General features: G+C 41.6%; 1 protein-coding gene across 5 annotated transcripts in view; it reads right to left on the bottom strand.

Moving 5' to 3' along the window:
- The window catches only part of TNFAIP8 (TNF alpha induced protein 8), a 117,774-nt gene that overhangs the window by 36,806 nt on the left and 68,418 nt on the right, over positions 1 to 12,550 (bottom strand). The window contains exon 1 of one of the 5 annotated variants that reach the window (XM_071209658.1): positions 1,946 to 2,040. The exons of 3 other annotated variants lie outside the window; for them this stretch is intronic. Coding sequence is in view for 1 of the 2 variants with exons in the window: in XM_004477699.5 (XP_004477756.1) it covers positions 1,280 to 1,352 (73 nt within the window). In the remaining variant the exon portion in view is untranslated. Of the gene's footprint in view, positions 1 to 1,279; positions 1,508 to 1,945; positions 2,041 to 12,550 lie in introns of those variants that run through there. One more of the 5 variants, XM_004477699.5, reaches the window with a different exon arrangement.

The raw sequence follows: 12,550 nt of genomic DNA, 5'->3' as shown, positions 1-12,550 counted from the left end.
AGAGGGAAGGAGAGAGGGAGGGAGGGAGGGAGGAGAGGGAGGAGCATCCATCGGCACACAGCTCCATAGGATAGAGGCTGCCGCAAAGAAACATTAATCCCCCCAAGTTCCACATCAAGCTCAAAAACAATGCTCCTGACTGTCACTTTTCATTCATGCCAGGCCCATATTTCTAATTAAACAACCTTCCTTTTTATTGACGGTTTCCTTCACACAGGAGAACAAAGTCAGGACCCAGAGACTATGTCATGAAACAGAGTCTTTACTTTCTTCCAAAGGGAAGTAAGCAAAAGACAGAAGAGGACAAGTTTCGAGAGCTCTCCCTAAAGGAGAAATGATGGAGCTCCTTGCTTCTTGCGACCAGAGCTGCTGTGACTGACTTGAAATTTACCAGTTTCCCGAGAGGTACTTGAAAAGAAATTTCACAGTCTTTAACAGTCTTCCTCTCTTGCTCTCTAATTTTCTCCAGCCATCCATACACTAACCCCACTTACAAGAAGACTTTTATGTATGTGAAATTTCCAGAAACAAAGCATACAAACACTCACACAAATAAACTCCCCCAACTAACACCAGCACATAATTGTGTTTTGGTTGGAGCCTTTCCAGCCCTGTCACCCGTTCTCTGTTAGGCGTAAATGAAACCCTTTGCTTTGGCAAAGTTAGAAACAGACAAACTTTTCTCAGTTTCAAGCTGCACAAGGCCCCCTCACAACTCTCAGGTCACCTTTAGACCCCAACGAAATAAACTCAATGCAGAAAAGTCAGCGGAGTGGGGGTGGGGGGATGGGTGGGGGGATTCCCCCACCCCCCGCCAAAAAAAGACCTTTCACTTCTCCCCCCTCACTCGGCTTCCCCTTCTAGCCGGAAACACGGTAGTTCCAACTTTTGAAACGCCTTTTCAAGAGACCCGTGTCTCTAGGGGCTCTTCGAGGGGATCCAGGTTTTGGCTGTCCAGATGCAGGCAAACAGCCCTTTCCCGAGTACATTTTGTATTCTTGGAGTCAGGCTCGGGGCTGTTTTGTTTCCAGAGAAATCTAAAAACCAGGCTCTGGTGGGCGGCTGAGCCAGGTCACACTCTTTCTCCGCTCTTCCCTAAAAGGCTGTCTGGTGGGAACCGAGCCCAGGGTGGGTTTCGGCTCCGGGCTGTGAAGGCGCAGCGAAAGAGGACCAGCAGCCACGGCTCACTTCAAAACTCCCAGCTGCGCTCCAAGGACTCTCTGGCTCCACATTCCCTCGCAGAACTTCCCCGGCCCCCCGAGAAGAGTCAAACTCATACCGTCCCTGGGGTCCTCCGCCTCCGAGCGCATGCTGTCACAGTAACCGGCTGCAGGGGCGATTACCAACGGCATGCACACGCCGGGGCTGCAAGCTCGCTCCGCAGCCGAAAGCCGCGCACGGCAGAAAATAAAAGGAAGGAAAGCTACTAAAATCAAAACCTCCCCGGGGCGGGAGGGCTGGTGCCGGTGCAGGGATTTTCACGCGGAAAGTTCTGCAACAGTGACGAATCGCGTCTCAGCTGGGCGGTGGGAGACCGCCCCCGGGTCCCGCGCGCCGGCCTGGCAGGGCGGCCGGGAGCAGGCGCGGCTGGCTCGGCCCCAGCGCGCGCAGGTGGGGCGGGGGCCCGAGGCAGCCCCCCGCTCGGCAAATGTAAAAAAAAGTCTACTCTCAGCGCGCGCTTCAGTGTTACCTAAATAATATATACCTATGCAAGTAAAAGAAATGCTCCTGCATCTTTGAGTTACATTTTTCGACACACCTCTGACTTTCCTCGCCTTGGGTTTTAGTCACCCAGAACTACACATTTTAAAGCTGCTTGGGTTTTGTACATTATATTTGAAGGAAAGTCATGTGGCTATCGATGTGGATGTAAGGACCAGCTTCACAAGGCACAGCGAGCCCACGAGCGGGTCTTTGAAGCCGGTGGGGCGGCTCCAGACCTTACCTTCCACAGGAAAAGCAGACAGGGCGGCTTACTCATTCAGCAGAGCCCCGGGGCCAGCGCTCTTACTCAAGCCTCCACCCGAGTGTGCTAACCGCCTTTCAGTCCTACCCTCTGGGAGCTACTGCAATAACTAGCTCAAATGCCAAAGGGGGAGGCTTTCAGGCTTTTGAAATGCTGATAGAATATTCTCTGAGAGCCTGAAGAACAGACCTCAATTGTGCCCCCGGGCCCAGCCCACAAGCTCCGGCAATTCGTGGAGAGCAAGTCACCTTAGGGCCTCTGTTTTCCTTTGCGAGAAGTGAGGAAAATTGCTTCCACGGACATACCTGTTTTATGAAGTTATTTTGGGGAGCAGTTGTTTTATTACTATCCTCTGGCAAAAAGTCCTCAAGTAACATGTCTGAAAGATCATTTGTAAATTATGAGCAACGTTAATATTGTCTTTTCATAAACTTATTCTCCAGGTGTTTTATTTTTCTCAAATAAGCAAAAAATAGAGGCACTATAATAAATTTATTGAAAATAATACACAAAAGATATGAATTCAAAGATTCAAGGAAAATTTCATTCTGACATTTATTAGTCAAATGACCTTGAGCAAATTATTTAAATGCTGAGCCTAGGTTTCCTCACCTGGGTAAACTGAGGATAAAAATAGTATTATTTACCTCACAAGTAAATAGTTGGTATTTATTGCATTATTAAAGGTAAATTTTTTTAAAGATACTGTTGGGTTTTATTTCAATATCAAACACAGTTGGGTTTGAACAGAAGAGAGTGTGTTTGCACTATTCATAAGCAGTGATGCTATTATAAATATTAATATAAGGCCAAGATATTAAATCACTTACTCCCGCTGAGTGAGAATGTAACCAGCCATAAATGGGACTAGAGGAGAAACATCTGGAAAATATCAATGTTGTGGAGCCTCTAGGAAATTGACCTCACCACCAAAAGGGCAACTGGCTACACCTTTAAGGATGTCTGGTCCCCTCTGCCAGACATCCTAGGTCAGGAGCTGCTAAGATGTATAGCCTGCACTCTAACCTGGGAATTATCAGGGGGAAACATGGCTCAAACGGAAATCATTCTGAACCCAAAGAAACACCTTCCTCACTAGTGAAAAGTGGCCTTTCCTGTCCTGCCCAAGGAATCATCTGAGCACTGCCACATGCCCTGTGTCCTTCCCAGCCCCGCCCCCACACCTGCCGCAGCCCAGATGTCCATCATAAGCCCTTTAGGAGGATCTGACTAGGGCAGTGAACTACACAGATAAACTAGTTCCCACTGATCTATAATTAGAGTAAGATACCTTTCAAGGTGATGATTATGCAAATTCGACCAACCCAAATTCCAGATCTGATCCAACCCAGGCAGTACTCACTTTTACTCTTCTTTCAGAAAATGCTCCCATAAGAACTGTTCATTCAATGTCCTTTTGTAAATTCACTTGTGTATAAAGCACATAAGGTGTATTAAAATGCATGCCCTTAATGTCCTTGCTTGTTTTTACACTGGGTTCACAAAAAAAAACCTTCAAGTTCTTCTCAGGTTAAGCCAAGGAGAACTGCTAAATAAGTAGTTGAAGTGCACGGCAGCCTTGTAATTGAATTTAGAGTCATTGGGCATTCATCGTGACCCTCAGGAAAACCAAAGAGAAACTTCTTTTGTATTTAAATACAATACAGCAGTCACCTTGGGGAAAATGTCTTGATGGAGCTCAAGAGCAAGGAATGCTCAGCTTATTTTTAAAGATATGTGGATAAGGATGTTCCTCGGTCATTTGTATAACTTCAAAGCCATCTGTCCTGGGCAAATTACACTGCCCAGCCTCCCACCTGGCAAAATGGTGCCAAAGGACGGTGCATTTTCTAGGGCATCCATGGTCTTCTGCTGAATTTTAGATTTATACTAGGTCAGTCACTTTATCTCTATTTTATTCATAAGGGGATTAATTATTTTTAACCCCAGTGAATAATGTTTCAGTACATCATAATGATTTGTATTTCCTGTAGATGGGAACCGTTCATCACTCTTGCATGTGTAAGAAACACTCCAGCGTCATTCACCTGGCAGTATGCTTGGAAGTTACACCAACAATCTAGTCTAGGCTGCCAGATACAAAGTAGCAAATAAATTAGCAACATTTAATATCAAATTGTATTTAAATACTAAGTTGAGCTACTACTCAATTCTAATAGATCTCTCACTTTCTGTATCAGGATGGGAGAGTTAAAATGCTGGGTAAGATTCTAAGGCTTAGTCATTCAGTCAGTCTTTATCAAATATTTGCATGTGTCACATGTAAGTGAGCCCTAGTCACCATTAAGTGGGTCCTACTCACCATTAAGTATACGTAACGGTATAATTTTGGTAATTTTGATCATATGCCTAAAGAATCCAACCTTCTAGGTCACCTTGTTTCTAATTTTGGTTTATTAATACCAACTCTCAAATGAACTTTATCACAGAGCCGCAGAAAAATAACCTAAGTTATACCCAATAAAACTGTAAAGAAGAGGAAGAGGAGGAGGAGGAGGAGGAGGAGGAGGAGAAAGAAGAAGAAGGAAGGGAGGGAGGAAGGAAGGAAAGAAAAGGGAAAAGGGAAAGAAAAAGAGAAAGAGAAAGAGAAAGAGAAAGAGAAAGAGAAAGAGAAAAAAAAAGTTGGGCCTTTCTTGCTCACAGCTGCCCAGATGTCAGCTAAGATCAGAGGAGGGCAACAAGTTTTCAAACTCGCACAAATAAGAAGACCAGCAGAATTGGAAAGCCGGGGGAGTGGGGGGAGTTATTCAGGTGGAACCATATACTCTGCTCACATTCAAAAGTGTTGTAAGCTCTCTTCAGTGAAAAACACTAAGCATCTCTTAAGCTCATCATGTGACTACAGCTTCTAGGTCCTAAGAACCTCAGATCACAAAAATGGTCATTCCCTCACCATTCTTATTTCTACTCTGCTGATATGAGACTATATATTTAAAAAATCAGGTCAGAAAAAAAAGAGTTGTTTACTTAGTATAAAGAGTGGCTTTCTTCTATTTGACTTTGAGGCTTTCCTCAACTTTTTTTGTATTATTAATAATTATATCTCTACCATTGAAAATCTTTTAAGACTTTTGTGTGCTATGAAGTTGGTTTTAGATCTGTCCTCTCATACCTGGGGAAGATCTGAGTTCTTGGTCTCATCTTGGTCATCTTCTGGGGAGGTCAAGTCCTGTACCTCAAGCAACCTTATGTTTATGCTTTGCTGGGTACCCAGAAGAGGTTGGTGAGTTTGGCGGATGGGGTGGGCAGAACTACTGTGAACCCAGGAAGCACAGCCAAGGGTAAGTGTGGAGATGAAGGAAAGGGAAGGCTGCTGGTGAGCAGCCCTGGGATTTTGAGGCTTGTTATCTGTGAACCCTCTCCTCATCTCCCTACTACAGGCTCAGTAAATTCTGCATAATCACTAATGCTTTCGATGTGAGTGGTTAATTCTGAGGGAATGAAAAGAAGAGCTGTGGTCTGAAGTAAGAGTGTACTTGGAGACAACAATACATCTGGGATATACTTGTTTTCTAGGGAAAGACTTTGATTGTTTGCTTTTATTTCTCTCTTAGGCAATCTTTCTTGTTAAAAAGATTTTAGCCGATGATTAAAGACACACAAACACACAATCAGGTCTGAAAATATTATCTGAAGAATTTCTGACCACAGGGTCTTTCTTTTACAATATTTAGCAGTAATATCTTGCATTTATATAGGTTTAATTTGGACTCCCAAATCAGTTCCCTTGGTCATTATACTCACTTTACAGATATGTAATTCAGGAAAAAGAGGTTACATCATTTGCTCAAGATCACTAAATAAAGTAATCATGTTCTTTAATCTAGGGCTCTTGACTCCTATATCCAGACTTTCTCACTCTATTAAACTACTCATGTAAAATCCAAGTTCTTTATTTTACAGAAGAACAACTCAAAGATTGCTATATGGTGAGGTTCCTAAAGAATTTAATTAAAGCTGGCCATGGTTCTTGCATAGACTGTTCAAATCGCTCTGTGAAAATGTTAAGATCAAAAGCTATTCCTTTCCTAATATCCAATGCTTAAATAAGCTATAAAGTCAATAGTTACTATTTATTCAGCTTCATGAAACTACAAACCATTTTTTACTTAAAGTTAAAAGTTCAGTCAGGACCCTAACTAAGCCTCCTCAGAGATGAGGCTGCCGGCAGCAGGGAAAAGAGCACAAGGTTGCTTTGGGAGACCGGGGCCTGCTCACTGAATCCACTGCAAGCAGAGTAAACACTGGCTGGGCCTCTTTTCCATTAGGATGATTTTTCTTTTTTTCCTATTCTTTCTTCTCTCATTTTTTCTCTAAAAATGGACAAGTTTAGAGAAAAAAAATGTTTGTACATCCGTAAAATGGGAATACGGCCGTCAATTTAACTGGGTAGTTACAATGATGAAATGAGTCAAGGATGTGACAGAACACTGAAAATTACGATGTAAAGTCATTACTTTTCCAAACAGATTTCTGAATAAGGCCAGACGGTTTGGGGTTGTGCATGGTCTGTTTGGAACCCTTAAATGCTGGCCCTGGAGATATTCCAGAGAGGCTTTGTGTGATCTAGCAATGGAAGGTGAAAATAAAGGGCTGAATGTCCTGACTGTGCCCAGATTAATGGGGTCAACATGTGATGACATGAGAGGCTTACAAAGGGAAGTTCACCAGGGAGGAGGGAGGCAGGGTTGAGACTGGGTTGGAAGGACATGGTGTCACATCTTCCCAAGGCATCCCTGGTTGTCCTTTGGAAAAGAAACTGGAGGAAAAAAGTTATCAACAGTCATAGTCACAGAAACTGAGGCTCGGAAGTAACCTTAGAGCTCGTCCACTCTAACCCTCTACATGGCTAGTGAAGCAACCTCCTAGACACATCACTGGTAAGCATCCAACCAGAATCTCCTTTATTAGCTCTACCAACAGAAGTCTCACTCTTTTAAGAGAGAGCTCCAGTTCCTTCTCAGATCATTTTAAGCATTAGAAAGTTCCTCCTTATACTGAACTGAAATTCAAGTTTAAGTACAGTAACTATCTATTTCCACTCTACCAACTGTCTTTACTCCTACCAGCAAGAAAATAATTTTGTGATGAGGTAAGCATAGGTTTTTAACTGAAGGTTCTTTTTCAACAACCTAGTGGAGACCTCCTTCATATTGGCTGACTGATTGCAATTAAATGCAATATGAGTTATGTAACTTTCTAGTGCCAGCCACACATCTGTTATTGATTATTGTAAAGCATTCAGGAGCTAGCAGTTCTGGTTGACATGGCAGCAGTGACAATCTCTTTTCTCTTCAGTGTCCTCAGTCTAAAGAGATAGAAAACAATGCCAATTACAGGTTGGGTAAGGGGCCCTACATAATTGAATCTGAGCAGTATACCACTTTATTCAGTTTCCTGAACTAAATTTGAAATCCACAAGGAAAACAAAAGTAGTGCTCCTATGTGGAATTTGGACCGTAGATTCCTGGTCTGAGATTTGTTTGAAAGTCTAACCCCACTCCCACATGTCGTAATTTGATTTTTACATTGATTTTTTGACATTAGAGTCTTTCTTACATTAACATTTGTGCCAACTTGCTATTTATCAAGAGACAGAAAAGTCCAGGAAGGGAAGCTACAGGGCTGGGACAGGCTTGCCAGGTGAGAGCAGCCAAGGCCAAAACTAAACAGACAAACTCAGCAGGTGGAGAAAATGTGAACTGAAGCAGAACTTAACCAAAACAAGGTTTCAAGGGAAGAGGAGTCTATTTTTACAGATAGCATTGAAAGGCATGGATCAGAAGTTTTCCCACTTGAATGGACCAGGATACAAAACTTCAGTTTCTCCTTAAAGAAAAGCTTTACAAATATGTAATAATTATGATTCATAAAATTGCAGACATCACCAAAATCATGCATTTTCTGAGAAAATGCTAATCTGAATAGTGCTCCTGCTTACCTAAAAAGATACTAAGTTCATGTATTGCCTATAAGAAATAGATGCAAGCTAAAAATGACTAAATTTCTAAATCTGAGATCGATTGCAACAGATCTTTTATACTGAATTCAGTGGTGTCTCATCACATGCCATTTAACTTCCTGATTTTCAGCTACAAACAATTAGCCCAAAACAGAAAGACAGAAATGGTACATCAGCCTCCATTCCACTTAAAGGTTTTATCTGCAGAGTAAATATGAGACAGAACTGGGTATTTGGTTTTCCCTCTCTCACTCTAGTTTCTGCATTGCCTCTCACCGGTGAGCATCTCACACACAGATAGTGAGTGTTGTGTTTAAGACCATGCATTTTTTAAAATATCAAAATGCCTCTAAAGACAAGCCAACTAATCCATCTGGTCCTCAACCAAAGAAACAGCAACCTCTTCCAATGGTAGAGGGAACAAGTTGTCTTTTTCTTTCTGGGAGTCAGTATGTCAACCCCCAATTTGCTAACTTCCTAAGAGATTTGAAAACAAGATTGACATCACATAGTTTTCATTTAACACATGACTCTCCTGTACTCTTAACCAAATTGGCATCTTAGATTCTCATGTGTTAGAGTGGTGTGGTCAAAATTGCTGAAAAAGACTTACAATGACTCAGGCTATCATAGCAAATTCACAGGGATGTCACAGGACCCTTCAAATTTTTGAGGGAAACATCAATACTCAGCATTGGTCAGATGTAGCATGAACAAGCTCAAGCTGGTTCACAATTTCAGCATTAGACTGTGCTATAGTCTTTTCAACCACAGTATTTCTTGGGAAGCTAGGCTGTTGGCAGTTGCTGTGATAAAAAGCAAGTATTAAAAAAAAAAAAAAAAGCAAGTGTTGTTTGAAAAGTAATGTGGAACAGGAAATTAGGATAGTGGTATCTAATCTGATTTCAAGGTTTGAGAAATTCTGAGTGACCAATTAGTTATTAATCTATTGCTTCTCAGCTCCAAATTCACCCTTCACTACCTGTAAGAAAATGGAGACCGAACTTTTAAGATATTTTTCCTTTGTCAGCTGGCCCGATGCTTTGTCAGTGGAGGATCCAGAAGAGGCACTGCAGGAAGAAAGAATGCAGGAAGAATCATCCTGCTTCTGGTGTGATCTCTCAGTAGGCTCCTGCAGTGCTGATGACACCTCCTCCAACAGCCGGCTCCTACCACACGCGGACAGCAGCTTCCTCTGGCATGAATTTCCAATAAATTCCACCAGCACAGCACCACATCAACCTCTCTGCCACCCAGTAAGCCACACCGGCCAGTCCCTCTCCAGCAAGGTCCAGAGTGGAGGAAAGGGAGACTCCTGCTTGGCCATTCTGTCCACTCAGGGGTAGTAGCTCTCCTTCTATCTGTAAGTCCTACATTCTTTACTTTCTAACAGCCAATCCCTCATTACTCCAATCCCTATCATAGTTAATATTTCATTCTATTAAACTTTCCCTGCTCGAATTACTGTGTGGTTTGTCTCCCAAATGAACCCTGACTGATCCTGACTGGTATACGCAATGCCCAACAGGTACACACATTCCATTAGTAACTGGTTCAGAATGAAATAAAATATTTCTTCTTTCAACTTCTATGTTTGAAATATGGCTACTAAGTTATTAAGACGTAGAATACTTATTAAGTTGTTTGGATTTAAACACTTAATAAATGCAACTCAGATATTTCTTTTGAGCTAAAAGTGGCATTAAAAAATTATGGAGACACTAAGGCCACCAGGAACCCAGAATGTCTGGGAGCCTTTGTTCCACTCTATGTGTTTCTGGCTGCCTTTGGGAACTGTCTTCTTGGCTGGTTCTTTAGACTCACCCTCTCGAGGGGTATCCTTATCCTTGAAGGCCTAGATAGACTCCCCTACTTGGCATCTTGTCTTCTTCATAATATTAAAAATTTCTCAGGCAATGGTGGCTAAAAACCTTAAGATTAACATTGTCTGATGCTGATCTTTCTCCCCCTTATTTTATAATCTAAGTCTCACAATCGAAATGTTTCCTGGATAGGACTTTTCCTTTCCATTTCTGCAGGTATATGTCAAGCCATCACCTCTAGCTGGCATTTCCTTAAAGGGCTTTAAGATGGCTTTCCTTAAACAAGATCATGGGTTGAAAACATAAATTGCCCAACAAGACTAGAAATACAAGTCATATCTCAGCTACTGCCCATGAAGGCAGCACAGATAAGACTGGCTGTGAGTGATGCACCATTCCCAGGATTCTAGCTGAAACAACAACCTCTCTCTCCCAAAGAAAGTAACTGCAATGCAAATCAGTGTGAGTGCCACTAATAAGAGGCAAAATCATCAATATGCATCCCCACACATGTAGATATGAATGATTTGAAAGTAGGTGAATCATTCAGAAACCTTGACACTTGGTGCCATTAATTGGAAATTACTGGAAACAAACCTTACAGTGAACCATGACACCCTGTGCAACCTCGCTGTGGGGACAGTTGCTGCCTGTCTATACCACATTTTTTCTGCTATGCTATACTCTTTTTATACCTTCCTGCCCCTAAGATCTGCTCAGGTTCCAACTCCTCTTTTGGAGCCCACAGTAAACTTCTACTTCTACAAGGAACTTCTATACTTAAAGTTGATCATCTTGATATAAGTTATCTTCAGAAGCAGATTGGTAGGCTATTTAAACCAAGAGATTATACCTTACTTTTTTTTCCTTTCTCAGGAATAAAATACATGTTGGACACTTTTAAGGCACTACATGACTAACAAAATAATCATTTAATCATTAAATAATATTGAATTATGACAACATGTAAGAATAAACTTAATTTTCCCTTACCCAAAAAAGTACAGGGAGCTATATACACGAATATTTAATGTGATGGGTAAATATACTTCTTAGTGATCTTCAAAGAAAGAAAATAAGAAAAGAAAACTTGTGTCTGGAGAGGCTAATAATCTGGAACAATCCATAAATCTATCAAGTTTACAAAAAGTTGGTCAGAAAAAGAGCCAAGAAGGAAATAATTCTGACAGCTGCAAACCTTCTGTTTTACAACAAGTACAGAATGGACACACTTCCTTTAACATTCTCATAAACAGAGAGTGCTGCTGAGCAAATGCAAACATCCCTAACAGAAGACTACCAGACCCTAGGCTTCAGCTAATGCACTGTGCTTATCTTTATAATGGCTGTCCTACTAGCCACCTACCAAACCCACCCCAACTGCCCTATGAACCAGTAATTAAGATGGAGCGAGCAAAATTCCACTGTGGTTCATAGAATTTCCAAGGCCAGCAAGGTACTAGCAGCAGCTGCTGCCCACTTTAAAAGAGCAGCAACCTCACCATCTGAGGATAGGAACTTTAGCTAAGAACTAACATCCGACACTGGACCACCTGAATACCTATACTAATACATCCCAGATGGGAATTCCAGACACCTCCCTACTCAAGACATGAAATTTTCTCAAGCACTAAATGGTTTATTCAGCAAGTCTCCTAGGAGCAAGCTTCCTTCAGAGGCTGTTTGCATTCTCAATACCAATTTGGGATCCATCATTGCACAATGTGTAATTAATTTTGTCATCTGATTTCTCACTGGATGAAATTAATCTGTGACTGAAGATTTCACACTTTGGTTGTCCTTAATATCCTATTATCTGGACCAGAGGAAGGAAAACCTGTCCCACTTGGCCACAGTCCCAAATTCTGAACAAGCAAACCAGTTCAGAAACAAATGGTTTTTGTGCCTATATTAAGCTTTGTCTTAATATCACCAACAATTAGTATAATGTATCAAGCACTTACTATGCACTAGGCATTATGCTATGCACCTTACATACTATACCTCTACTCTTACTATGACTTGGCAACGTGGTATTTTCTAGCTCTTGATGTGCTTTCATAGATATTCTCACTGATCCTCAGAACAACCTTGTAAGGAAGCAAGCAATCTTTGGTATTATTGGCTCCATTTGTATCTGTTGAGAATGGGGTGCTCAGAGAACTTAAGTGGATGACCCAAGGCCACTCAGTTAGGAAATGGCACTGAAACTGGAGTGTGAGTCTTCTTACTTCAATCCATGCTATTTTTCTCTATCTAATGGTGCCTCTGAGTAAGCCAGAACACAATTTATTATACTTTCAGTGAAACATGCCATATGCTGCAAGAGAAGAGGGATATAGAGTTATAAGGGACATCAGAGTGCAAAGCTGACTCGGAGGCTCTGAGCTTTGCTAACTTAGAGGAAGAGGGTGCCACACTTTAATAGAAAATGGGAAGTTCAGAGGAGGAATAGGCATGGCTAAGGGGGGTGGGGAAGAGCAGCACTTCACATATCAAAATCTGAGATCTGAGCAGGGCAACTGATGTGGGATATGCTCCAGACCCATTTCTCATAAAACCAGAGCACTCCCAGTGAGTACTGGAGTTTCTATAAAGCTCAATCTCTGATGATAATATTTCTAAATCAGATTACATAAAATATCTCCTCTTTACTAAATGAAGACTATAAAACATACTTTAATTTTCTGAAGTGGACTATCACTGTTAATCACACTGTTCTGTAATATAGATAATATAGACAATAAACCTATTTTTTTGCTCACTAAACTTTACCTC

The sequence above is a fragment of the Dasypus novemcinctus genome, chromosome 2 (assembly GCF_030445035.2).
Source record: "Dasypus novemcinctus isolate mDasNov1 chromosome 2, mDasNov1.1.hap2, whole genome shotgun sequence".
In the NCBI taxonomy this organism is placed as follows: domain Eukaryota; kingdom Metazoa; phylum Chordata; class Mammalia; order Cingulata; family Dasypodidae; genus Dasypus; species Dasypus novemcinctus.
Note: the sequence above shows the minus strand (reverse complement) of the source record. Positions and strands in the feature narration are given on the sequence as shown.